Source organism: Loxodonta africana, chromosome 19 (genome assembly GCF_030014295.1).
Source record: "Loxodonta africana isolate mLoxAfr1 chromosome 19, mLoxAfr1.hap2, whole genome shotgun sequence".
Classification (NCBI taxonomy): domain Eukaryota; kingdom Metazoa; phylum Chordata; class Mammalia; order Proboscidea; family Elephantidae; genus Loxodonta; species Loxodonta africana.
In genome coordinates, this window is record NC_087360.1 from 43,344,176 (window position 1) to 43,371,155 (window position 26,980).

The 26,980-nt window shown below is 38.0% G+C and overlaps 1 protein-coding gene across 10 annotated transcripts in view; it reads left to right on the forward strand.

Moving 5' to 3' along the window:
- KIF13B (kinesin family member 13B) overlaps positions 1-26,980 on the forward strand; it is a 353,402-nt gene that overhangs the window by 206,975 nt on the left and 119,447 nt on the right. For all 10 annotated transcript variants that reach the window (XR_010318524.1, XR_010318525.1, XR_010318526.1 and 7 more), the window contains 3 exons: positions 2,304-2,450; positions 13,147-13,296; positions 13,615-13,743. Coding sequence is in view for 7 of the 10 variants with exons in the window: in XM_064271888.1 (XP_064127958.1) it covers positions 2,304-2,450; positions 13,147-13,296; positions 13,615-13,743 (426 nt within the window). In the remaining 3 variants the exon portion in view is untranslated. The remainder of the gene's footprint in view (positions 1-2,303; positions 2,451-13,146; positions 13,297-13,614; positions 13,744-26,980) is intronic.

The following is a 26,980-nucleotide window of genomic DNA, read 5'->3' on the forward strand; positions in this document are numbered from 1 at the left end:
TTCAAACAATTTTTTGATGGATTAGGTAGAATTTTACATTCAGATGACAGATTTTTTGAGGGGCCATGTATTCTCTTTCTCCTGCAGTATTGCACATGGCAAAGCTTTCATCAGTCCTTCTTGAGTGTTTTATTCTAATTTGAGAGCAAGGATTATATTTTTCTTTCTCTTATAACATCACAGCATCTAGGTCAAGATTTTGCCCAGAGTAGATATTTGCAAATATGATGCTTAATATTTTGAGCAGTAAAGGTATTTTGAATATGATGGAAATTTACCTTATGGAAAAATGCCTTCTGGTGTATACCCAAACCCACTGCCGTCGGTATAGTCTGTGTTTAATTTCAAAGATTTTACCCAGAAGTTTATTCATTTGCTTTTTGGTATTGTAGAGAAAATTCTGGGTGGGACTCATAGACAAAAATAATGGAAGTTAATCGTGGCCAGAATGTACAGGGCTCAGCTTCTTCTAGGATACTGAGAAGAACAGGGTGTTCTTTCACTTTATAATGTCTGAGGTGAAAAATAGAAACTTTGAATTTTTTTCCACATAAAGTATGACTGTAGCCCTTTTCTCTGTATCCCATTTGAGCTTTACTAGGAAGGAGCAACTCTGACTTGGTGCAACCAAGCCGAGACCTAGAAGCAGCTCAGGTCACTCTGGGTATCTCTCTCATCCCATGCACCTGACTGTGTTCATTAGAGGTGTTCCTGTTGCTGCTAGAGTTAACTAACGTTGGTGGAGTTGAAGCATTTTTACCAGGCAGCTCTTAGTTCACTGTACTTTCATTGCTTTAAATAGATAAGTGTATTCAGATTTCAACAAGAATGCGGTACTGAACGAGGAAATATTTCCTAAGGAGATAGTCTTTGTAGTCCAGGGTGGGTCTTACAGTTTTCAATCCAGTTAAGACTTTCTTTTTAGTATTTGAAAACTCTTACTTCATTTAGCGTTCAGAGAATACTGTGAGCACAGCCTTTTGTTCTGCTCTTCACTCCTATCATCTGTAGTCGCCTGTCTCTGGGTATTTTTGGCAAGGGTTAGAGATTTATTTTCCTTTTTTCAATCATTGTTGTAGTTATTTGCAAGAGGCCAAGTCATGATAGCTATACCATATTGCCCATTATCTTTTCGTCTGAGTCTTAGGATTCTCCCTGGGAAAAGCCGTTACCTACAGATTAGTAATAGAATTTTCATGTTTATTCACTAGCTGACTGAATATATGATAGAGGAACCTTTTAAGTATGTGACAGAATTGTAATTTTGGACCCCAACAATTTGCAAGTCTTTGTTTAATTATGTAAATTCTGTTTCTTTGGAAATGATTATAAGCAAGATGTAAATGAGAGAATCGGTATATTTCACACTTTTCCAAAATTCTAAGTAGACATACCAGGACAGTAGATAAATTAAGGTAAAGTCAAATTGATTATATAACTGATTAGATATACTTCTCTGGGGGAGATATAAAGTGAAAAAGTTTTTTTGGCATTTAGTGTTGTATAACAACCACCTCTATCTAGTTCTGTACTGTTTTAGTAGTAAGTTCAAACTATGTGTATGCGTAAACTGTCTTTGGAAACTGATATTATTTGTTGCCTCCAAATGGGTGAGTTGGGGACTTTTCAGTTTACTATTTTAAATATTTTGTGTTTTGTAACACATTAAGAAACTACCCATTCAAAAAAACTTGAAATTTTAACTTTTGAAAGGTAAAAGATAGTTTCTTAATCATTGGTTCCAACAAGCTTTCTCTTGCTATTCAATGCAGATGACTCTTTCTACCCATCGAAAGTGTATGTTCCTAAAAAAAAAAAAAAAAAAAAAAAAATTTTTTTTTTTTTTTTTTAGTTCCTATGGAGGCTCAAATAAAACATTTTCATTTTAACTTCTCCTTAAACATGGTCTAGTCTTTTGGGTTTTAAATTTATAGCCACCTGCAATCATCGTTTAAATTTAGGTTTATTGCTGGGGGCAGTGGGTGCAGAGGGGCCGCCCTTGCAGCCTGGCTGGGAGCCAGGCTGCAAGGGCGGCCCCTCTGCACCCACTGCCCCCAGCAGTTTATATATAAACTTTATACTTAAATTAAAATTTTGATTGTAGGTAGGTATGATTGTAGGTGGATATAAAGGCATTATAATAAATTTGTAACCTTTCTGATAAGTTTCGTAATTAACAAATTAAAGAAAATTGGCAGTTTCAACTTAATGGCATTTGACGGGCAGGTATAAGAATGTTCAGGTCTGACTTCAGTGATGGCTAGTTTTGTTGTTTCATGCAGTCATTCTCACTATCTTTGCAGCGAGGCTCTGTTCTTAGTGAACCTGCAATCCAGGTGAGAAGAAAAGGAAAAGGAAAGCAGATCTGGTCATTGGAAAAATTGGACAACAGGTTGTTGGACATGAGAGACCTTTATCAGGAGTGGAAGGAGTGTGAAGAAGATTCCCCAGTAAGTTATTTGAGAAAAAAATTGCTTAACTGATAGCTATGGAAGGAATCAAGTAAGAATGAACCTACCCATTTCAGGGGAAAAATTGTTTATTTTCTAAAATAGTAATCATGTGTCTAGAATAAAATTAATTTTCAGCCTCTAAATTGTCTAACTAAAAGAATTTTAAGAACCAAGTTTTGTGACATCTTTTTTCTTCTAATTTTGAGTTACCTGAATTTAAAGGAGAATTTTCCACTTTAAGATACTTCAAAAACTTTGTTTTTATCTCGTTCTGACTTTTGTTGGTGTGTGTTTGTATTCTGTACCAGAATGTGAATTTCTTTAGGACATTAATCTCTTTTCCCGTTTCTCAACACATTTATTATCTTTTTCCTGCTTCTCAACAATATATAATCTTGAAAGTAATAAACATATAGTGTATGTTTTTGAATTAATCTTTACACTGTTAGGAACATTTTTGGAAGGAATTTTGATCCTAAAGTAGGTGCCGTAGATCTGTACACTGCTATTCTCTCCTCAAGGAGCAGATTTCTTCATTGAGATCAGGCATGTAGATGTACATATTTAAAATAAACTTACATATTATACATATTTTTATATATTTTCCATACTGCTAGTCCTATTGTCTCATAAAGTTGTTTACTTTCTTAGCCTCTTGCTTTGTAAAAATGTTTATTTTTCGAGATTATCAACAATAAAATGACTTACAGCTAGATTAACATTTTTGCTACAGTTTTTTCCCCAGTCTCTCCTGTATCTCTCTCCTATTTCAACTGAGAAATAAAAGAACAATAACAATAAATGTACGAAAAGTAAACCACTCTTTTATAAAGGGGTTACCTCTCAGTAGTAGTAGCATATGTAAAGAACTGGTAAAAATAGATATGATGACTGTCTTTCCTAAGAGGAAGATGAAGAATACTTGAGCGCACTCTACATTTTTATCTAGTCAGTGTATGTTGTTTCTTGTTTTCTTTTAAGCAAGATTGCCACCTAAAGGAGAACAAGTGATAAAAGTAAATGACATTATTTCGATTGCTATCTTATGGCTGAAGGATGCTGACCACCATTCTAAATGGGAGCAAGAGAGAGAACATGTGTGTGGATAAATAGTGCTAATGACATCGAGGACATCATATATGAAGAAAGCCAGAGGCCATTAAAAAGACAGGAAAGAAAGAAAAGATCAAAATGGATGTCAGAACAGACTCTGAAAATTCTTCTTGAGCATCGAGTAGCTGAAGCAAATGGAAGAAATGATGATGTATAAGAACGGAACCGAAGATTCCAAAGGGCAGTTTGAGAAGACAGTATTATAATAACATGTGTGAAGACCTGGAGTTAGAAAGCCAAAATAGAAGAACTTGCTTGGCATTTCTCAAGCTGAAAGTACTGAAGAAAAAATTCAAGCCTCGAGTCACAGCAGAGAAGAATTCTATGGGCAAAATACTGAACGACGCAGGAAGCATCAAAAGAAGATGGAAGGAATACACAGACTCACCAAACCAAAAAGAATTGGTTGACATTCAACCATTTGAGGAGGCAGCATGTGATCAAGATCTGATGGTACCTAAGGAAGAAGTCCAAGCTGCACTGAAGGCATTGGCAGAAAACAAGCCTCCAGAAAATGACGGAATATCAATTGAGAGTTTCAACACATACAGTGCTGAAAGTGCTCGCTCATCTGTGCCAAGAAATTTGGAAGACAGGTACCTGGTCAACCGACTGGAAGAGATCCATATTTATGCCTATTCCCAAGAAAGATGATTCAATCAAATGCAGAAATTATTGAACAATATCATTAGTATCACATGCAAGTAAAATTTTGTTGAAAATCATTCAAAAGTGGCTATAGCAGTATATTGACAGGGAACTGCCGGAAATTCAAGCTGGATTCAGAAGAAGATGTGGAACCAGGGATATCATTGCTGATGTCAGATGAGTCCTGGCTGAAAGCAGAGAATACCAGAAAGATGTTTACCTATGTTTTATTGACTATGCAAATGTATTTGACTGTACAGATCATAACAAATTATGGATAATATTGTGAAGAATGGGAATTCCAGAACACTTAATTTTGCTCATGAGGAAACCATACCTAGATCAAGAGGCAAATGTTTGAACAGAACAAGGGGATACTGAGTGGTTTAAAGTCAGAAAAGGTGTGAGTCAGGGTTGTATCCTTTCACCAGATCTAATCAATCTGTATGCTGAGCAAATAATCCGAGAAGCTGGACTACATGAAGAACAGGACATTAGGATTGGAGGAAGACTCACTAATAGCCTGCGTTATGCAGATGACACAACTTTGCCTGCTGATGTGAAGAGGACTTGAAGCACTTACTGATGAAGATCAGTATGGATTACGCCTCAACATACAAAAAAGAAAAATCCTCACAACTGAACCAATAAGCAACATCATGATAAACAGAGAAAAGATTGATGTTGTCAAGGATTTCATTTTACCTGGATCCACAGACAATACCCATGGATCCAGCAAGTGAGAAAACAAAGGATGCATTGCACTGGGCAAATCTGCAGCAAAAGACCTCTTTAAAGTATTAAAAAGCAGAGATGAAGCCAAGGTGGCAAAGTAGTCAGACGCTTCTAGTGGTCCCTCTTACAACAAAGACCTGAAAAAACAAGTGAATTGATTATACATGACAGTCTAGGAGCCCTGAACATCAAAGGCAAAGTTGAAGAATCAGACTGAGTGGTAGGGGGAGGGAGAGACGGTTCAGAAGCAGCAAGGAGTTGCTAGACCTGACCCTGTTGGAATCAGCATCCTGCAGGCTGGATCCGCTGGCGTGAATTTGGGGAGGTAAGCAGTGGTGCTCTGGATGCATCTTCCACATTGGGAGAGACCAAGTGGTGGAGAGTTCACTCATGCCTCCAGAATCAGCGAAAAGCAGCACTCTTGGAAAAAGATGAGTACTTGCATCTAATCTGCTGCATGGACCAAACAACGCCCCTGTGGAAAAAACTCTCTCCCACTTAACTGACCCCTCCACACTCTGCAAGGGGTCCTGGGCTGGCGTAAGTGATAGCTGCATTCCCTGGGCTAGAAGTAGGATTTGCGTGTGCCTTGAGCCAACCTTCTGGCCTTGGAGAGAGAACAAATTAAGAAACAGGGAAAATGATCTGGTGGCTCCCCTAAGCTGGGAACTCAGGGCAGAAATGGCTCCTTTGCCTAAGCAAAGGCATAAGCGGTCCGTGGACTTTGAATGCTTTCTACTCCTCCATAGACCTATGTGGGCCTATTTCAACAGTGTAGGCCCTTATTAGCACAATACAACAGAGTATATATCTGAAGTCTAACTTCAGCTGTTTCAGCTGTATGGTGGAGGGGTAGGTTCGTGATGGTTGACACCACTCTGCGTATTAAGCAGGGACCTCACCTACCTACATCAGAGGCCTGAGGACCCTCAACAGGGGTCCAAGGATAAGTGGTGCCTCCCAGTCTTACTGCCAACAGCATTGGGTGCCCATAGTCCAGCTGGAAACCCCACCCACCTAGGCACTCTAGGGAACAGGGACACACTTTCCTCACAGACACTTGGCGTGGTCGTTAGTCCCCTGCCTTGCTCAGCACATGACCCCTTACTGCAGTCAGATACCTGTGCCTATACCAATCACCCCTGCTCATCTAAGACTGTAGGTGAGAGCCTGCTCCACACACTTGGTGACTGACTACCTGGGCACACCTGAGCTGAATTCATTTAAGAAAAGTAAACAGGCTCCTGGACTCCTACACCAAGTAAGAGCTCTAACCACCTGCTGACAGGACATTAGAGCTTCAAAGGCACCAATAAGCACACTCATTCACTCGAGCAGTCTATTCGGGCATATCCAAACAAAACAAAACAAAACAAAACAAGAAGCTAGGACACAGTAAGCAAACATAAAATAAATAAATACAGTAACTTATTGATGGCTCGGAATCAACGGTCAATATCAAATCACATACACCATGATGGCTTCAGCAAGCTCCCAAAACAAAGAATCAAGAAATCTTCCAGATGAAGATAACTTCTGGAACTACGAGAGATAGAAGACAAAAGATTAATATACAGAACTCTTCAAGAAATTAGGAAGGAGATCAGGCAAAATGCAGAACAAGCCAAGGAATGCACAGATATAGCACTATAGGAACTTAAGAAGATTAGAGAAGAGCGTAATGACAAATTTAATAGGCTGCAAGAATCCATAGAGAGACAACAAACAGAAATTCAGAAGATTAACAATTTCAGAATTAGACAAATCAACTGAGCAAAATAGAGCAATTTAAGTCAGAATTAGTGAGATTGAAGATGAAGCATTTCACACCAATGTATTTGAGGAAAAATCAAATAAAAGAATAAAAAAAAAAAAAAAACCTAAGAATTATGTGGGACTCTATCAAGAGAAATAACCTACAAGTGATTGGAGTACCAGAACAGATGGGCATAACAGAAAATACAGAGGGAATTGTTGAAGATCTTTTGGCAGAATACTTCCCTGATATCGTGAGAGATGAGAAGGTATCTATCCACAATACTCATCAAACCCCACACAGGGTAGATCCCAAAAGAACTCCCCAGGACATAGTATAATCAAACATGCCAAAACCAAAGATGAACAGAGACTTTTAAGAGTGGCTAGGGATAAATGAAAAGTCATGTACAAAGGAGAGCCAGTAAGACTAAGCTCAGACTACTCAGCAGAAACCACACAGGCAAGAAGGCAATGAGATGACATATATAAAGCTTTGAAGCAAAAAAAAATGCCAGCCAAGAATTATATGTCCAGCAAAACTGTCTCTCAAATTAGATGGCAAAATTTGGACATTTCCAGATAAACAGAAGTTTAGGGAATTTGCAAAAACCAGACCAAAATTTCAAGAAATACTAAAGGGAGTCATTTGGTTAGAAAATCAAAAACATCAGATAACTACCCAATAGATGGATTAGAACACAGGACAGAGCAACCAGATATCAGCCCAGGTAGGGAAATCACAAAAATAAACTAAAGCTAAAACACTTGAAACAGGGAAACAGAGATGTCGTTATGTAAAAGATGACATTAAATCAATAAAGAGGGACTAAAGAAAATGTGGTCATAGATCTTTCCTAGGGAGAGGAAGTCAAGGTGATATAAAGAAATAAAAGTTTGGTTTAAACTTAGAAAACTTGGAAAAATATTAAGGTGACCACAAAGGAAACTAACAATCCTACACTTCAGAATAAAAAAAAAGAAAAACATAAAGACTCAGCAAATACAAAAGCAGCAACAACAATAAAAAACAAGAAAAGACAGTATATAATGAAAAATTAACACAGAAAATTAAGTGGAAAAAAGAAACTGTTAACACAGAAAAAAAGGCATCAAAATGACAGCAATAAACTCTTACCTATCAATAATTACGCTGCATGTAAATGGACTAAATGCACCAAAAAAGAGACAGAGAGTGGCAGAATGGGTAAAACAACACAATCAGTGTATATGCTGCCTACAAGAGACACACCTTAGACTTAAAGACACAAACAAACTAAAACTCAAAGGATGGAATAAGTATATCAAGCAAACAGCAATCAAAAAAAGAGCAGGAGCAACATCTGCACAAAAGCAAAGATGAGGAAGCAGGAAAGGACAGAAAAACTGAATTAATAGAAATGGGAACCAGGGGTGGGAAGGGGGAGAGTGCCAACATATTGTAGGGATTGCAATCAATGTCACAAAACAACTTGTGTATAAATTTTGAAATGATAAACTAATTTGCTCTGTAAACTTTCACCTAAAGCACAACTAAAAAAAAAAAAACTCCCCTCAAAATGTGCAATAAATGAAAATCCATTAAAAAAAAGAGCAGGAATGACAATATGAATTTCTGACAAAATAGACTTTAAAGTAAAGTCCACCACAAAGGATAAGGAAGGATACTATAAAATGATTAAAGGGTTAGTACACCAGGAGGACATAACCATAATAAATATTTATGCACCCAATGACAGGGCTCCGAAATACGTAAAACAAACTGTAATGGCATTGAAAAGAGAGATAGATAGCTCTACAATAATAGCAGGAGACTTCAACATACCACTTTCGGTGAAGGACACAACATCTGGAAAGAAGCTCAATAAAGACATGGAAGATGTAAATGTCATAATCAGCCAATTTGACCTGATAGACCTATACAGAACAGTCCATCCAAAAGCAGCGGAGCATACTTTCTTTTCCAACGCGCCTGTAACATTCTCCAGAATAGACCATGTATTAGGTCATAAGAACCTTAAAAGAATCCAAAACATCGACATTATTCCAAAGCATCTTTTCTGACCATAAAGCCATAAAAGTGGAAATCAGTAGTAGAAAAAGCAAGGAAAAAAAAAATCAAACACACAGAAACTGAGCAACACCTTGCTCAAAAATCTACTGGGTTATAGAAGAAATTAAGGATGCAATAAAGAAATTCATAGAATCAAATGAGAATGGAACCTTTGGGACACAAAGCAGTGCTCAGAGGCCAATTTATAGCAATAAATGCACACATACAAAAAGAGGAAAAGGCCAAAATCAAAGAATTATCCCTACATCTCGAACAAATAGAGAACAGCAAAAGAAGCCCTCGGGTAGCAGAAGAAAGCAAATAATAAGAATTAGAGCATAATTAAGTGAAATACAGAACAGAAAAGCATTGAAAGAGGTAACAAGATCAAAAGCTTTTCTTTTTAAAAGATCAACAAAATTGATAAACCATTGGCCAAACTGAAAAAATCAGGAGAGGAAGCAAATAACCTGAATAAGAAATGAGATAGGTGGTATCACAGCAGACTCAACTGAAATTAAAAAAATTGTAATAAAATACTGTGAAAAATTGTACTCTAAAAAATTTGAAAACCTAAAGGAAATGGACAAATTTCTAGAAATATACTACCTATATAAACTAATACAAACAGAGATAGAACAACTAAATAAACCTATAACAAGAGATTGAAAATGTAATTCAAAAACTCCCAGCAAAAAAAAGCCCTGGCCCTGATGGCTTCACTGCAGAATTCTACCAAACTTTCAGAGAAGAGTTAACACCACTGCTATTAAAGGTATTTCAGAGTACAGAAAAGGTTGGAATACTCCCAAACACATTCTATGAAGCCAGCATATCCCTGACACCAAAACCATGTAAAGACACCACAAAAAAAGTAAATTACAGACCTCATGAACTTAGATGCAAAAATCCTCAACAAAATTCTAGCCAATAGAATTCAACAAATATCAAAAAAATCATTCACCATGAACAAGTGTGATTCATACCAGGTATGCAGGGATGGTTCAACATTAGAAAAACAATCGGTGTAATCCATCATGTAAATAAAACAAAAACAAGAACCACGTGATCTTACCAATTGATGCAGAAAAGGCATTTGATAAAGTCCAACACCCATTCATGATAAAAACTCTCAGCAAAATAGGAATAGATGGAAAATTCCTCAACATAATAAATGGCATTTATACAAAGCCAGCAGCCAACATCATCCTAAATGGAGAGTCTAAAAGCATTCACCTTGAGATTGGGAACCAGACAAAGATGCCCTTTATTACCACTCTTATTCAATACTGTGCTGGAGGTCCTAGACAGAGCAATTAGGCTAGATAAAGAAATAAAGGGCATCCAAATTGGTAAGGAAGAAGTAAAAGTATCTGTTTTCAGATGACATGATCTTATACACAGAAAACCCTTAAAATACCCTCAGGAAAACTGCTGAAACTAATAAAAGAGTTCAGCAGAGTATCAGGATACAAGGTGAACATACAAAAATCAGTTGGATTCCTCTACACCAACAAAGAGAATGTTGAAGAGGAAACCACCAAATCAATACCATTTACAGTATCCAAGAAGGTAAAATACTTAGGAATAAATCTAACCAGAGATGTAAAAAGACCAATACAAAGAAAACTACAAGACTGTACTTCAAGAAACCAAGAGAGACCTACGTAAGTGGAAAAACATAACTTGCCCATGAATAGGAAGACTGAATATGGTCAAAATATCTGTTCTACCCAAAGCGATCTATAGATACAGTACAATCCTGATCCAAATTCTAATGGTATTTTTTAATGAGATGGAGAAACAAATCACCAACTTCATATGGAAAGGGAATAGGCCCTGGATAAGTAAATCATTACTGAAGAAAAAAAAAAAAAAACCACAAAGTGGCAGCCCTCACACTACCTAATTTTAGCACCTATTGATCTCTGAAATCTACAAAATACTACAAAAGCGCAACAACAAAGAGACAAATAACTGAATTAAAAAATGGGCAAAGGATATGAACAGGCACTTCACCAAAGAAGACATTCAGGGAGCTAACAGATACATGAGGAAATGTTCACCATCATTAGCCATTATAGAAATGCAAATCAAAACCACCATGAGATACCATCTCACCCCAAAAAGGCTGGCATTAATCCAAAAAACAAAATTATAAATGTTGGAGAGGTTGCGGAGACACTGGAACAATTAAACACTGCTGGTGGGAATGTAAAATGGTACAACCACTTTGGAAAATGATTTGGCGCTTCCTTAAAAAGCTAGAAATAGAAGTATCATCAAAACCAAAAAACCAGACCCAGTGCCATTGTGTCGATTCCAACTCATAGTGACGCTGTAGGACAGAGTAGAACTGCCCCAGAGAGTTTCCGAGGAGTGCTTGGCAGATTTGAACTGCCGACCCTTTGGTTAGCAGCTGTAGCGCTTACCCACTATGCCACCAGGGTTTCCAGAAGTATCATAGGATCCAGCAATCCTGCTCCTTGAATATATCCTGGAGAAATAAGAGCTCTTACACATACAGGTATATGCACACCCATGTTCATTGCAGCACCTTTTACAGTAGCAAAAAATGGAAACAACTAAGATGCCCATCAACAGAAGAATGGATAAACAAATTATGGTATATTTACATAATGGAATACTATGCAACAATAAAGAACAACTATGTATCTGTGAAAACATCTCATTAGTCAGTAGCAAAAGGACAAATACTGTATGAGACCACTGTTATGAGAACTGAAGAAAAGGTTTAAACATAGAAGAAAACATTCTTTGATGGTTACGAGTGTGAGGAAGTCGGGAGAGGGGTATTCACTAATTAGTAGACAAGAATTATTTTTGCTGAAGGGAAGGACAATAGACAACGCATGGGAAGTCAGCATAACTGGACTAAACCAAAAGCTGAGAAGTTTCCTGAATACAACCAAACACTTTGAGGGACAGAGTAGCAGGGGTGTTGGCCTGGGGACCATGGTTCAGAGGACATCTAGGTCATTTGGTAGAACAAAGTTTATTAAGAAAGTGTTCTGCATCCCACTTTGGTGAGTGGCATCTGGGATCTTAAAAGCTAGCAAGTGGCCTTTGAAGATGTATCAATTGGTCCCAACCTCCCTGGAGCAGAGGAGAGTGAAAAACACCAGAGACACAAGGAAAATATGAGCCCAAGAGACAGAAGGGGCCATGTAAACCAGAGACTCCCTCAACCTGAGTCTGGAAGAACTAGATGGTGCCTGGCTACCACTAATGACTGCCCTGACAGTCAACACAACAGAGAATCTCTGATGGAGTAGGAGAAATGTGGGATGCAGACCTCAAATTCTTGTAAAAATACCAGACTTAATGGTCTGACTGAGACTGGTGGGATACCAGAGGTCATGGACCCTGGACTCTGTTTGCCAAAACTAAAACCATTTCTGAAACCAACTCTTCAGACAAAAATTAGACTGGACTATAAGACATAAAATGACACTAGTGAGGAGTATGCATCTTAGTTCAAGTAGACACATGAGACTATGTGGTCTGCTTTTGTCTGGAGGCCAGATGAGAAGGCAGAGGGGACAGGAGCTGATTGAATGGACACGGGAAATATGGGGTGGAGAGGAGTGTGCTGTCATATTGTAGGGAGAGCATGTAGGGTCACATAATAATGTGTGTATAAGTTTTTGTACGAGAAACTGACTTGAATTGTAAACTTTTACTTAAAGCACAATTAAAAAAAAAAGTGTTAAAAAGCAAAGATGTCACTTTAAGGACGAAGGTGTGCCTGACCCAAGCCATGGTGTTTTCAGTTGCCTCATATGCGTGTGAAATGTGGGCAAATGAATCAGGGAGACTGAAGAAGAATTCATGCGTTTGAATTATGGTGTTGTCAAAGAATATCAAATATACCGTGAGCTGCCAAAAGAACAAGCAAATCTGTCTTGGAGGAAGTACGGCCAGAATGCTCCTTCGAAGTGAGGATGGTCAGACTTTGTCTCACATACTTTGGACATGTTATTAGGAGGGACCAGCCCCTGGAGAAGGACATCATGCTTGGTAAAGTAGACGGTCAGTGAAAAAGAGGAGGACCCTCCGTGAGACAGACTGACACAGTGGCTGCAACAGTGGGCTCAAGCATTACAACGATCATGAGGATGGTGCAGGACTGGGCAGTTTTTCATTCTGTTGTACGTATGGTCGCTGTGAGCTGGAACTGATTCGGCAGCACCTGACAACAACTAACAAATGTTTCAGCACAAACTTTGTTTTACTCTAAAAGAATGCATGAATCAGAATATAGTAATAAAAGTTAAGTTTAATGGCTTAAAGTAGACATCAAAAAGTGTTAGGTTGAATCCATTCATTTTAAGTGATTTTCTGAAGTTGTTTTGAATTTCTTTAAAGGTAATACGGTCGTACTTCAAGCGTGCTGATCCATTCTATGATGAACAGGAAAATCACAGTCTCATTGGGGTGGCCAATGTCTTCCTTGAGTCTCTTTTCTACGATGTGAAGTTGCAGTATGCTGTTCCAATTGTCAACCAGAAAGGAGAGGTTGGTTTACTCTTTGTCCCTTGTTTCCTGCAGAGAAAAGTTAAAGAAAGCTTAGGGTGGTGATGGTATTATTGTTATTACTGTTTTTACTAGTAATGGGAACCAGTATTTATGTGAATTGTCAATACCTTGTGTTTATACAGTGTTATATGGTAGTTACTCCAAGAACTTTGAGAGAGAATAACTGTTAGAATCCAGGCGTCTAAATTCTCATATACCATTAAACCTAATGACTTGACTCTAACACAGAAGACACAGAATCTCAAGGAAGAAACAGCAAAACTTTGTTAAAAAGTTTCTGTCCCCGCATTGTTACAGGTGGCAGGTCGGCTGCATGTAGAGGTTATGCGAATCAGTGGTGAAATTGGGGAAAGAATTGCAGGAGGTGATGATGCTGTAGATATTTCCTTTGATAGAGAAACTCAGGAGAACAAACTTGTATGCATGGTAAGTAGAGAAGTATGACTAATTTTGAGGATTGTATTTAGATGATAAATATTGGTTTCTTTTTTGATTTTTCTAAGTATCTGTCTCTAAAAATATTTAGTATTTTAGAAACTGTATTTCACCGTATATCCTGAAGTATGGGTTAGCCAGGTTACGTCTAATAAGTTATTCTTTGGAATCTTGTATAAGTCATCTCTTTTCTCTGGGCTCTTGAGCCCCAAAATTGTGTGAATCTGTATTTATCTGGACTTCTCTGTAGGAAACCCAGGCTGTTATATCCTGTAATTGGGGGTCTTAATAGCTGCTGATGGTGGTGATTTACTCAGCCCTGGCCCTGTTCTTGCCAAAAGTCACTCTTCGCACTGTTTTCCAAATGTTCTGTTTCTGTTCACCCATATGCCTTTGCGTATACTACTCAAGCGTGCTCCCATCCCAGACCCCTTTCTTTCTTCTCTTCTCATGAGTTCTGTTCATGAAATATGTATTGAGTGTTATGTCAGACATGTGTCAAGTGTTGGGAATATAGAGCTCCCTGTATAGTGTGTGTGTGGGGAGGGAGGGTATATACAAGTGAACAAAAGACTCCAATATTGTGTGAGCCAAGTGCTCCAGTGGAGCTGGTTACCATATTTTTTGGGACACAGAGAAAAGGTAATTAATTCAGAAAGCAGGGTCTGAGGAAAAATTTTTGGAAAATAAGACTCAGGCTAAACTTGAAGGAGCGGATGCTATCTAAAACTCTTCCTCCATAGGGTACTGTTGTATTTTCATGAGTAATTGCTAGGTAGGAAGATGATAGGTCATTCTATTCCTGGACTCCTACAATAAATGCAGGTAGCATCCACCTCCCCAGTTCATTATGACAATGAAAAAAAATTCTCTTGTACATTTCCAAATAGCCCCTATTGGGGCAGTACTGCCTCTGGTTGAGAATCAGTGTAGGAAGAACCAGTTAAAAGGAAGGTTTTCGAGGATGAGGAATCAGCAAGGGGCATAGGGACTATAGTGCCAGTGAGAAGGAGGCCACTAAAAGGCAAAGTGAAGGAAGTCTAAACTTAACGCTTATTTCGTAATCCATCCTAAGGCCAGCCCTGTTTCTCAGTAAATATTTCTAGAATAATATTGATGTTCAAAGAAGTAGGTTATACATTAACGGTAAGGGAAGATACAGCTGTTAAGGTTTGGGTTACTTTCTGTAGGTTTTTGCATGTAGTAGGAAGGCCTCAGATATTTAGGCCATTTGCGCCAGTTTGAGAGAAAAAAATCTTAATTCACTAACAGTTAACCTTTATTGTATTGCATTTGATTCAAGAATATTCTTTCGAGGTTATGTTATTAACAAGGTGGAGACATAGGCTTGATAAATCCATAATGGCCCATTTTAAAGGTAAAGCTCTGACAAAGGTCAACTTTTACCATTAGAGTAAAATAACATAAAAAATAACATACAGGGTACTATATTTGGAGAGTTTATCGTTATCACTGAAAAGAAGTACTATATCCTGGATAAAAAGAGCTCTTCTTTTTTTTAAACCAAGTTAAAATGTCTTAAAATTATTTTATGGAAGATATCAAGCACACTTAAAAGTAGTGAAAGTAATATTGTCGATCCCCATTCACACTGCTGTTAGAAATTATCAACGGATGGTCAGTCTTATTTTATGCATGCACTCAAGCCACTTATGCGCCTTCTCTTCCCCTTGGATTATTTTGAAGCAAATCCAAGACATCATATCATATTATTTCTTCTATAAATATTTCAGTAAATATCTCTAAATGATGAGTACATTTTTTTGATGAGTACTTTTTTTAAAATAATTTTTACAGTACTTTAAGTGAAAGTTTACAAATCAAGTATAAGCTTATATACACCTTACTACATACTCCCATTTACTCTCCCCTTAATGAGTCAGCCCGCTCCCTCCTTCCAGTCTCTCCGTTCGTGACCCTTTTGCCAGATTCTAACCCTCTCTACCCTCCCATCTCCCCTCCAGACAGGAGATCCCAATACAGTCTCAAGTGTCCACCTGATACAAGTAGCTCACTCTTCATCAGCATCTCTCTCCAACCCATTGTCCAGTCCCTTCCATGTCTGATGAGTAGTCTTTGGGAATGGTTCCTGTCCTGGGCCAACAGAAGGTTTGGGGACCATGACCGCCGGGATTCTTCTAGTCTCAGTTAGACCATTAAGTCTGGTCTTTTTATGAGAATTTGGGGTCTGCATCCCACTGTTCTCCTGCTCCCTCAGGGGTTCTCTATTGTGGTCCCTGTCAGGGCAGTCATCGGTTATGGCCGGGCACCATCTAGTTCTTCTGGTCTCAGGATGATGTAAGTCTCTAGTTCATGTGGCACCTTCTATCTCGGGCTCACAGTTATCATGTGACCTTGGTGTTCTTCATTCTCCTTTGATCCAGGTGGGTTGAGACCAATTGATGCATCTTAGATGGCCGCTTGTTAGCATTTAAGACCCCAGACGCCACACTTCAAAGTGGGATGCAGAATGTTTTCGTAGTAGAATTTATTTTGCCAATTGACTTAGAAGTCCCCTTAAGCCATAGTCCCCAAACCCCCGCCCTTGCTTCGCTAACCTTTGAAGCATTCAGTTTATCCCGGAAACTTCTATGCTCTTGGTCCAGTCCAGTTGAGCTGACCTTCCCTGTATTGAGTATCGTCCTTCCCTTCACCTAAAGTAGTTCTTATCTACTAACTAATCAGTAAATAACCCTTTCCCCTCCCCTCCCCCATCTCATAACCACAAAAGAATGTGTTCTTCTCAGTTTATACTATTTCTCAAAAACTTATAATAGTGGTCTTATACAGTGTTTGTCCTTTTGCCTCTGACTGATTTCACTCAGCATAATGCCTTCCAGGTTCCTCCATGTTATGAAATGTTTCACAGATTCATCACTGTTCTTTATCGATGCATAGTATTCCATTGTGTGAATATACCATAATTTATTTATCTGGGCACCTTGGTTGCTCCCACCTTTTTGCTATTGTAAACAGTGCTGCAATAAACATGGGTGTGCATATATCTGTTCCTGTAAAGGCTCTTATTTCTCTAGGGTGTATTCCGAGGAGTGGGATTTCTGGGTTGTATGGTAGTTCTATTTCTAACTTTTTAAGAAAACGCCAGATAGATTTCCAAAGTGGTTGTACCATTTTACATTCCCACCAGCAGTGTATAAGAGTTCCAATCTCTCCGCAGCCTCTCCAACATTTATTATTTTGTGTTTTTTGGATTAATGCCAGCCTTGTTGGAGTGAGATGGAATCTCATCATAGTTTTAATTTGCATTTCTCTAATGGCTAATGATCGAGAGCATTTTCTCATGTATCTGTTAGCTGCCTGAATATCTTCCTTAGTGAAGTGCGTGTTCAGATCCTTTGCCCACTTTTTGATTGGGTTGTTTGTCTTTTTGTGGTTGAGTTTTAACAGAATCATATAGATCAGAGATGTCTGATGTCATCTCTGGTTAGAGAGGTCATAGGTGAATATTCTTTCCCAGTCTGTAGGTGGTCTTTTTACTCTTTTGGTAAGTCTTTAAATGAGCATAGGTGTTTGATTTTCAGGAGCTCCCAGTTATCTGGTTTCTCTTTGTCATTTTTAGTAATGTTTTATATTCTGTTTATGCCTTGTATTAGGGCTCCTAGGGTTGTCCCAATTTTTTCTTCCATGGTCTTTATCGTTTTAGTCTTTATGTTTGGGTCTTTGATCCACTTGGAGTTAGTTTTTGTACATGGTGTGAGGTATGGGTCCTGTTTCATTTTTTTGCAAATGGATATCCATTTATGCCAGCACCATTTGTTAAAAAGACTATCTTTTCCCCAGTTAACTGACACTGGGCCTTTGTCAAATATCAGCTGCTCATACGTGGATGGATTTATATCTGAGTTCTCAATTCTGTTCCATTGGTCTATGTGCCTGTTGTACCCGTACCAGGCTGTTTTGACTACTGTGGCTGTATAATAGGTTCTAAAATCAGGTAGAGTGAGGCCTCCCATTTTCTTCTTCTTTTTCAGTAATGCTTTACTTATTCGAGGCTTCTTTCCCTTCCATGTGAAGTTGGTGATTTGTTTCTCCATCTCTTTAAAAAATGTCTTTGGAATTTGGATCGGAAGTGCATTGTATGTATAGATGGCTTTTGGTAGAATAGACATTTCTACTATGTTAAGTCTTCCTAACCATGAGCAAGGTATGTTTTTCCACTTATGTAGGTCCTTTTTAGTTTCTTGCACTAGTACGTTGTAGTTTTCTTTGTATAGGTCTTTTACATCTTTGGTAAGATTTATTCCTAAGTATTTTATCTTCTTGGGGGCTCCTGTGAATGGTATTGATTTGGTGATTTCCTCTTCGATGTTCTTTTTGTTGAATTAGAGGAATCCGATTGATTTTTGTATGTTTATCTTGTAACTGGAGACTCTGACGAACTCTTCTATTAGTTTCAGTAGTTTTCTGGAGGATTCCTTAGGGTTTTCTGTGTATAAGATCATGTCATCTGCAAATAGAGATACTTTTACTTCTTCCTTGCCAATCCAGATGCCTTTTATTTCTTTGTCTAGCCTAACTGCTCTGGCTAGGACCTCTAGCACAATGTTGAATAAGAGCGGTGATAAAGGGCATCCTTGTCTGGTTCCCGTTCTCAAGGGAAATGCTTTCAGGCTCTCTCCATTTAGGATGGTGTTGGCTGTTATTATGCTGAGGAATTTTCCTTCAATTCCTATTTTGCTGAGAGTTTTTATCATGAATGGTTGTTGGACTTTGTCAAATGCCTTTTCTGCATCAATTGATAAGATCATGTGGTTTTTGTCTGTTGTTTTATTTATATGGTGGATTACATTAATGGTTTTTCTAATATTAAACCAGCCTTTTTTTTTTTTTTGTATACCTGGTATAAATCCCACTTGGTCGTGGTGGATTATTTTTTTGATATGTTGTTGAATTCTATTGGCTAGAATTTTGTTGAGGATTTTTGCATCTATGTTCATGAGGGATATAGGTCTGCAATTTTCTTTTCTTGCGGTGGCTTTACCTGGTTTTGGTATCAGGGATATTATGGTGGCTTCATAGAATGAGTTAGGTAGTATTTCATCATTTTTTATGCTTTGAAATACCTTTAGTAGTAGTGGTGTTAACTCTTTTCTGAAAGTTTGGTAGAACTCTGCAGTGAAGCCGTCTGGGCCAGGACTCTTTTTTGTTGGGAGTTTTTGATTACCCTTTCAATCTCTTTTTTTGTTATGGGTCTATTTAGTTGTTCTACTTCTGATTGTGTTAGTTTAGGTAGGTAGTGTTTTTCTAGGAATTCATCCATTTCTTCTAGGTTTGCAAATTTTTTAGAGTACAGTTTTTCGAAATAATCTGATATGATTCTTTTAATTTCAGTTGGGTCTGTTGTGATATGGCCCATCTTGTTTCTTATTTGGGTTATTTGTTTTCTTTCCTGTATTTCTTCAGTTAGTCTGGCCAGTGGTTTATCAATTTTGTTAATTTTTTCAAAGAACCAGCTTTTGGCTTTGTTAATTCTTTGAATTGTTTTTCTGTTCAAATTCATTTAGTTCAGCTCTAATTTTTAGTATTTGTTTTGTTCTGGTGCGTGATGGACTCTTTTGTTGCTCGTTTTCTATTTGTTCAAGTTGTAGGGACAGTTCTCTGATTTTGACTCTTTTCTTCTTTATGTATGTGTGCATTTATCGATATAAATTGACCTCTGAGCGCTGCTTTTGCTGTGTCCTAGAGCTTTTAATAGGAAATGTTTTCATTCTCATTGCATTCTATGAATTTCTTTATTCCCTCCTTAATGTCTTCTATAACCCAGTCTTTTTTCAGCAGGGTGTTGTTCAGTTTCCAAGTATTTGATTTCTTTTCCCGGATTTTTCTTTTATTGATTTCTACCTTTATGGCCCTGTGATCTGAGAAGATGCTTTGTAATATTTTGATGTTTTGGATTCTGCAAAGGTTTGTTTTATGACCTAATACATGATCTATTCTAGAGAATGTTCCATGTGCACTAGAAAAAAAAGTATACTTTGCAGCTGTTGGGTGGAGTGTTCTCTATAGGTGTATGAGGTCACGTTGGTTGATTGTAGCAATTAGGTCTTCCATGTCTCTATGGAGCTTCTTACTGGAAGTCGTTTCCTTCTCCAAAAGTGGTGTGTTGAAGTCTCCTATTATAATTGTGGAGGTGTCTATCTCACTTTTCAGGTCTGTTAAAGTTTGTTTTATGTATCTTGCAGCCCTGTCATTGGGTGCATAAATATTTAATATGGTTAAATCTTCCTGGTCAACGGTCCCTTTAATCATTATGCAGAGTCCTTCTTTATCCTTTGTGGTGGATTTAACTTTAAAGTCTATTTTGTCAGAAATTAATATTGCTACTCCTGCTCTTTTTTGCTTGCTGTTTGCTTGATATATATTTTTCCATCCTTTGAGTTTTAGTTTGTGTCTCTTAAGTCTAAGGTGTGTCAGTATATAGACGGATCATGTTTCTTTATCCAGTCTGAGACTCTCTGTCTCTTTATTGGTGCATTTAGTCCATTTACATTCAGCATAATTATAGATAACTATGTGTTTAGTGCTGTCATTTTGATGCCTTTTTATGTGTGTTGTTGACAATTTCATTTTTCCACTTACTTTTTTGTGCTGAGACGTTTTTCTTTGTAAATTGTGTTCCTCATTTTCATAGTATTTGACTTTATGTTTGCTGAGTCGTTATGTTTTTCTTGGTTTTTATTTTGAGTTATGGAATTGTTAGACCTCTTTGTGGTTACCTTAATATTTACCCCTATTTTTCTAAGTAAAAACCTCACTTGTATCGTTCTATATCGCCTTGTTTTCCTCTCCATATGGCAGTTCTATGCCACCTGTATTTAGTCCCTCTTTTTGATTATTGTGATCTTGTACGTAATGACTTCAATGATTCCCTGTTTGGGCATGTTTTCCTTTTAAAAAATTAATCTTAATTTGTTGTTGTGATTTCCTTATTTGAATTGATATCAGGGTGTTCTGTTCTGTGACCTTGTATTGTGTTGTTATCTGATGTTACTGATTTTCTGACCAAACAACTTCCTTTAGTATTTCTTGTAGCTTTGGTTTGGTTTTTACAAATTCTCTAAGCTTGTGTTTATTTGTAAATGTTTTAATTTCACCTTCATATGTGAGAGAGAATTTTGCTGGATAAATGATTCTTGGCTGGCAGTTTTTCTCCTTCATTGCTCTATATATGTCATCCCATTGCCTTCTTGACTGTATGGTTTCTGCTGAGTCGTCTGAACTTTTTCTTATTGATTCTCCTTTGTAGGAGACCTTTCTTTTCTCCCTGGCTGCTTTTAAAATTTTCTCTTTATCTTTGGTTTTGGCAAGTTTGATGATAATATGTCCTGGTAATTTTCTTTTTGGATCAATCCTATATGGGTTTCGATGAGCATCTTGGATAGACATCCTTTCATCTTTCATGATGTCAGGGAAGTTTTTTGCCAACAGATCTTCAACTATTCTCTCTGTATTTTCTGTTATGCCTCCTTGTTCTGGCACTCCAATTACATGCAAGTTATCCTTCTTGATAGAGTCCTACATGATTCTTAGGGTTTTTTCATTTTTTTTAATTCTTTTATCTGATTTTTCTTCAACTATATTGGTGTCAATTGCCTTATCCTCCAGCTTCCCCACTCTGCATTCCAATTCCTCGATTCTGCTCCTCTGACTTCCTATTGAGTTGTCTAATTGTATAATTTTACTGTTAATCTTTTGGATTTCTGAATGCTTTCTTTCTATGGATTGTTGCAGCTTACTAATTTTTCTACTATGTTCTTGAATAATCTTTTTGATTTCTTCAACTGCGTTATCAGCGTGTTCCTTGGCTTTTTCTGTAGATTGCCTTATTTCATTTTTGAGGTCATCCCTGATGTCTTGAAGCATACTGTAAATTAGTTTTTTATATTCTGCATGTGGCAATTCCAGGATTGTATCTTTATTTGGGAAAGATTTTGATTCTTTAATTTGGGGAGTTGCAGAAGCAATCATGGTCTGCTTCTTTATGTGGTGTGATATCAACTGCTGTCTCCGAGCCATCTATAAGATATTGTAATAACTTATTTTATATTTGCTCACCGAGTCTTATCTTGTTTTGTTTTCTTTCAATATACGTAGATGGGCTGCTAGATTGTGCTGTCTTGATTGTTGCAGCCCTTGAATCACTTATGTCCTCTCACCAGCTGGTTTGGGCCATTACCAGAAATATAAACCTAAGAGTCCATTCACTATTCTTGAGTAGAATCTGATTTTGGGTCACCAAGTGTGTGGGGTAGACTGTCACCTATTCGCTTAGAGGAGTAGTGGTGCTAGTTGTGTGCACCAGATTCTAGTAGCAGCAGGGGTTCACACTCCGGCGGGGGCAGGATGCTGACAGGCTTCCCCTAAGTGCCAGTGAGGTAGGTGTGTCTCTATTCCTAAAGCACTTTGGTGGGTGGGCTCTGCAGCTGTACCTTAGGCTCCCAATGCGTGTACCTCTACAGATTGGTAGATGTCACTATCCTGAGACCCCAGTGGTAGAAGGTTAGGTGGTTTGGATGGAGCTTCAGCCCTCATTTCCCCATTGTGGGTCAGTGAGGGCTCTGTTTAATAGGTAGAGATATCAGACCTGGGAAACTTGTCTTTCCAGTAATCCGCTAAAACAATTATAGTCAGATCCCTATCAGAATTCCCTTTGCATTATAATAGGCACCTTGTTCCCTGTATGGATGAAAGCCCAAGACTGTGGATCTCATATGCTTGGCTGGAGCTAGTTTTGTATTTTTAGTCCAATTTTGGGAAGTCAGGGAAGGATTCTTGGTCCCTGGGTTTTTTTAGCTGCTTCTCTCAGGCCAGGAGAATGGGTTAGGAAAAGACAAAACAAACAAACAAACAAACAAACAAACAAAAATCCACAGAGCACTTCTCTCTCTGGCCCAGGAAATTCCAATGTTAATGAAGCCGCCTGGGAAGGGAAGGGGAGGGGAGGGATCAGATAGATAGGAGAGAGTAGCACCAAGGAATATAGACAAAGTTACTTATCTTGCTTGTTGAGGACTGTTTTATCTGAGATTTCCGAGGGGCCTGTAGCCTGTGTGCATTGACTGGGTCGAGATTGCCCCCAAGGCTCAGGCCCGTGTCTTGTGCATGTGCTGTCTCAGAAAATAAAGAAGCAGTGGTTAATTCCTCAGCTCCCAGTCCAAAGCCCAGTGCCACGGTTCCCCAGCTGGGACGCCGCACTCCATGCTTCAGAACCATTCGCTGCCTCCCCGTGACTTCTCTTCCTGTCAGCTGCGTTGCTGCGCTGCCTACGTGCACTGGCTGGGCTTCCCCCGAGGTCACTTTTGGGGGCTAGGGCTGCGTCCCATGTTTGCGCTGTCTCAGGATGCCATGCCTAGCTCCCCTGCGCCCAGTCCAAAGCCCGGCGCCAATGTTTTCTGACTGGGACGCTGGCTCCAGGCTCCGAAACAGTCGCCGCTTCCCCATGGTTGCTTGTTCATTCTCTCAGCCTCGTCAGTGTGCAGCCTGCTTGTGCTGGCTGAGTCTCTATGGAGGTTACCCCAGGGGGCTAGGGGTTAGGGCTGTGTCCCGTGCCTGCCCTGCCTTAGCAAGCCTCTATCAGCCCCGCCATTCGGCACCAGGGAACCGCGAGGGCTTAAGGCTGTGGAGCGGGTTGTGGGTTCCAGAAGTGGTCACTGGTTTAGGGCACAGCTTTTTGCTCACCTGTCACTCAGGTCAACTCTTTAGATCTGTGTTTGATGGTCAGGGTTCATAGATTGTCATGTATGTGATTGATTCACTTGTTTTTCCGAGTCTTTGTTTCAAGAGGAACCCAGGGTAGCGTCTACCTAGTTGGCCATCTTGGCCCCGCCTGATGAGTACTTTTTTTAAAGAAAAGTATAATATTATCACACATAAGAATTAGTAATTCCTCAATATCATGAACTGTCCCGTCTGTTTCTCATTATTGTCTTCATTGATAATGTCTCTTAAATCCCTTTTAGTCTGTGTGCACACTTGCCGTCCCTTTGTGTCTCATCTTCTTTTACCTTGCAAGTTATTTATTGTAGAAGCTGGGCCTTTGCCATGTAGTTTCTTATAGTGTAGATTTTGTTGATTGGTGTTGCTTAACATGTTTGATATGCATTTTCTGTAAAATCAGTAGATATAGAGGTGATATACAGAGGATGGGAGTAGCAAGGATACTTCATAGGTGGTGATGTATTCTTTCATCAGGAGACACATCATGTATGGTTATTTCTCATTTTGGAGATGTTAGCAACCACTGATGATTATTATCTAGATGCATTATTTCTTTAGGAATTACAAAAGAGTAATACTTTAATTCTATCATTCCTTATTTTATTAGCTAGAATACTTATAAAGAGTCTTCCCATTATCAACTATTTTGTTGTTCAGATACTGTTTATATATGAAAGGCAGGATACATGTTTGATTTACTCCTTTTATTTACCAATTTTCAAAATAATGAATTGATTTTTCTACTAATATCCAAAAGTGACTAGTGGAATTTTTTTTCTGGTCTTAATATCATTTTAGATGTGTAAATTTAAACATATTTGATGTGCTTCAGTCCATTGCATTTACAGTCTTTGTTGAAACCAAAACCCAAACCAAACCCAGTGCCATCGAGTCGATTCTGACTCATAGCAAACCTATAGGACAGAGTAGAACGGCCCCATAGAGTTTCTAAGGAGCGCCTGGTGGATTTGAACTGCCAACCCTTTGGTCTTTGTTGAAGTGAAGCTCAAATGATACCCTCTTTGGCCTGTGAGAGCCTTGTTAGTTGGCTCTTGCTTCCTTTTGACATAACTCTAACCCTCATAGACTTTGATAGCTTTTTTGCTTTCTAACATGTTTCTGAAGAGCCCTGGTCAAAAAATTGCATATATTAACAATTTAGTATTTTAAATTATGTTAAATATTACTGCATTAAAAAACCCTAAACAACGTTAATGTCTAGTGACATTCCTGGGCTCCTTTATCTTGAGCAGCTTCAAGTTGACATCCTGTGATATTCTGATACTTTGTGGTGATTTTAGTTTCTGTATGCAAATATTTAAAAAGGAAACACATGAAACCCACCACCTGTATTCTAGATATTCCTCATTCCTGGCAGTCCTATTCCTGAGAAGTTGCCTGTAGTGGAGTGCTGATCATATTAAGTCTTGTGTTCTTGTTTATTTGAATCGTAAGATTGAGGTTAATTACTACAGGAAAAATTTGGTTTATATTGAACATCTTCTCAATGCCTGGAACTACTTTCATTAATTTCATTAGTGTAGTCAGCTCTGTCACTAATACTGTAAAGTAGCTATTAATATTCTTCTTTTGCAAAAGAGAAAACTTGCTGTTGTTAGCTGCTATCAAGCCAATTCTAAACTCATGACAGCGCCACGCACAATGGAATGAAATGCTGCCCAGTCCTGTGTCATCCCCATGAGCATTTGTGGATCAGACCTTTGTGATCCATAGGGTTTTCGTTGACCGATTTTCGGAAGTAATTCACCAGGCCACTCTGCCTAGTCTGTCTTAGTCTGGAAGCTCTGTTGGAATTAAGAAAATTAACTTCACAGAATTTAAGTAATATGTTTGAGAATGGAAGCTAGTAATTGGCTAGGTATTGTAATTTAGATCTGTATAACTCCAAAATCTTGTAACCTCATATATCATATTGCCTCACCTTGAAAAATACAGTAAACATTTTTAAACACTTAATGAAAAGATGATGGTTTTCAAATTTAATGAAAAATTGACTTCAAAATACTGATTGTGATATTTGGTTTGAAGAAGTACATTGTTATCAGTCTGCCTGTCTTTCATGACCTGTCTGGGAATTGCTATATTGATGTTTCAAACTCTTGTTGACATCGAAGGAAAAAATGAATAATAATGGGAGTTCTCATTTGTTGCTTACACATTATTTGCCTCGTATGGGAGAAAATAAAGTCCTCTGCTTTGTGTTTTTTTTTTGTCATTATTGTGTTTCCTGAAGTGTTAAGGCTATTATATTTATCAGTGTATCAGTAAAGATTTGTAACCTATCTCAGTGTAACAAGGCTTCTATGATTCCTTGTGGTTGCTGAACTATACCAACTTCTGGCACATATTCAAGTTTATTTTTGTTATATTTATTCACTGGAGGCAGAGTGAATCATCTACAACATGCAGGAAGTTACCAGATAAAAAATATAATAAATGATTAATGCTTGTTCATGTAAGCCTCCTCAGTCAATTATTAGTTCACAATTGCATTTAACTTCATAGTTGGAGGAGTTTTAGCATATGACAACAGCAAAAATTCTAACTTAAATATCAACATGATGCTTCCTGCCAGAAGAAATATTAACAATATTTGGCTGCTTTAAAACCTGTTATAGTCATTTCTTCTGGAGATATCCAGTCTGATCAAATACGTATTTCTAATATGTTATCATATAACTCTATACTCCCCATCCAAAGCATGTTTCCTTGAATATGCCTCTCCTCTCTAAATATGCATAGAGAACACATCCAGTAAATGTTAATGCTAAGAATGGTAAACATTCACCATCTTTAATTCCTTCTACTCTTGCCCCAGTTTGTGCATAGCCGTAAGCCAGATCTTTAAATTATGCATTCTCAGTGCCTTTAAAGTTCTCCAAAAAATGCCCTGTTATCATATAATCAACACCCATGGAAGCAGCAGTCAAGAAATCAAACGATGCGTTACACTATACATACCTGCTACAGCAACAATACCTACTTGAAAACTGTGCTCGCTTTTACACTTAAAATTATCAGATAAATGTTTTGCCCTTTTCTGAATATTTCTTGGTTTATTAACACATACATGGCTTTTGTACTTTGTTCATTCTGGTTAACAATCTTGGTCTGCTCTCATGATGTTAGTCAAATTCATATCATTGAATGGTGCTGATGTCTGAGAACTTTATTCTTCTGTTTTTACTATTATAAGAACCTATGATATAAATGTACTTCACCAGCCTCTTAATGCTTTAAAATATCTATCTTTACAGACAAATTATTTGTTACCCTATGTTAAGCCTCTCAATAAATGTGGCAGTTTTTACCCCACTTAGCAGATGGAGAACTACAGTCCCAAAATGTATGTCATTTGTCCAACATAAATGAACAGTTAGTGACAGAGTCAGGAGTAGAGTCCGTACCTCTTGAGTCAAAGTACTTCTTGGAACTTTCTAATTAAGAA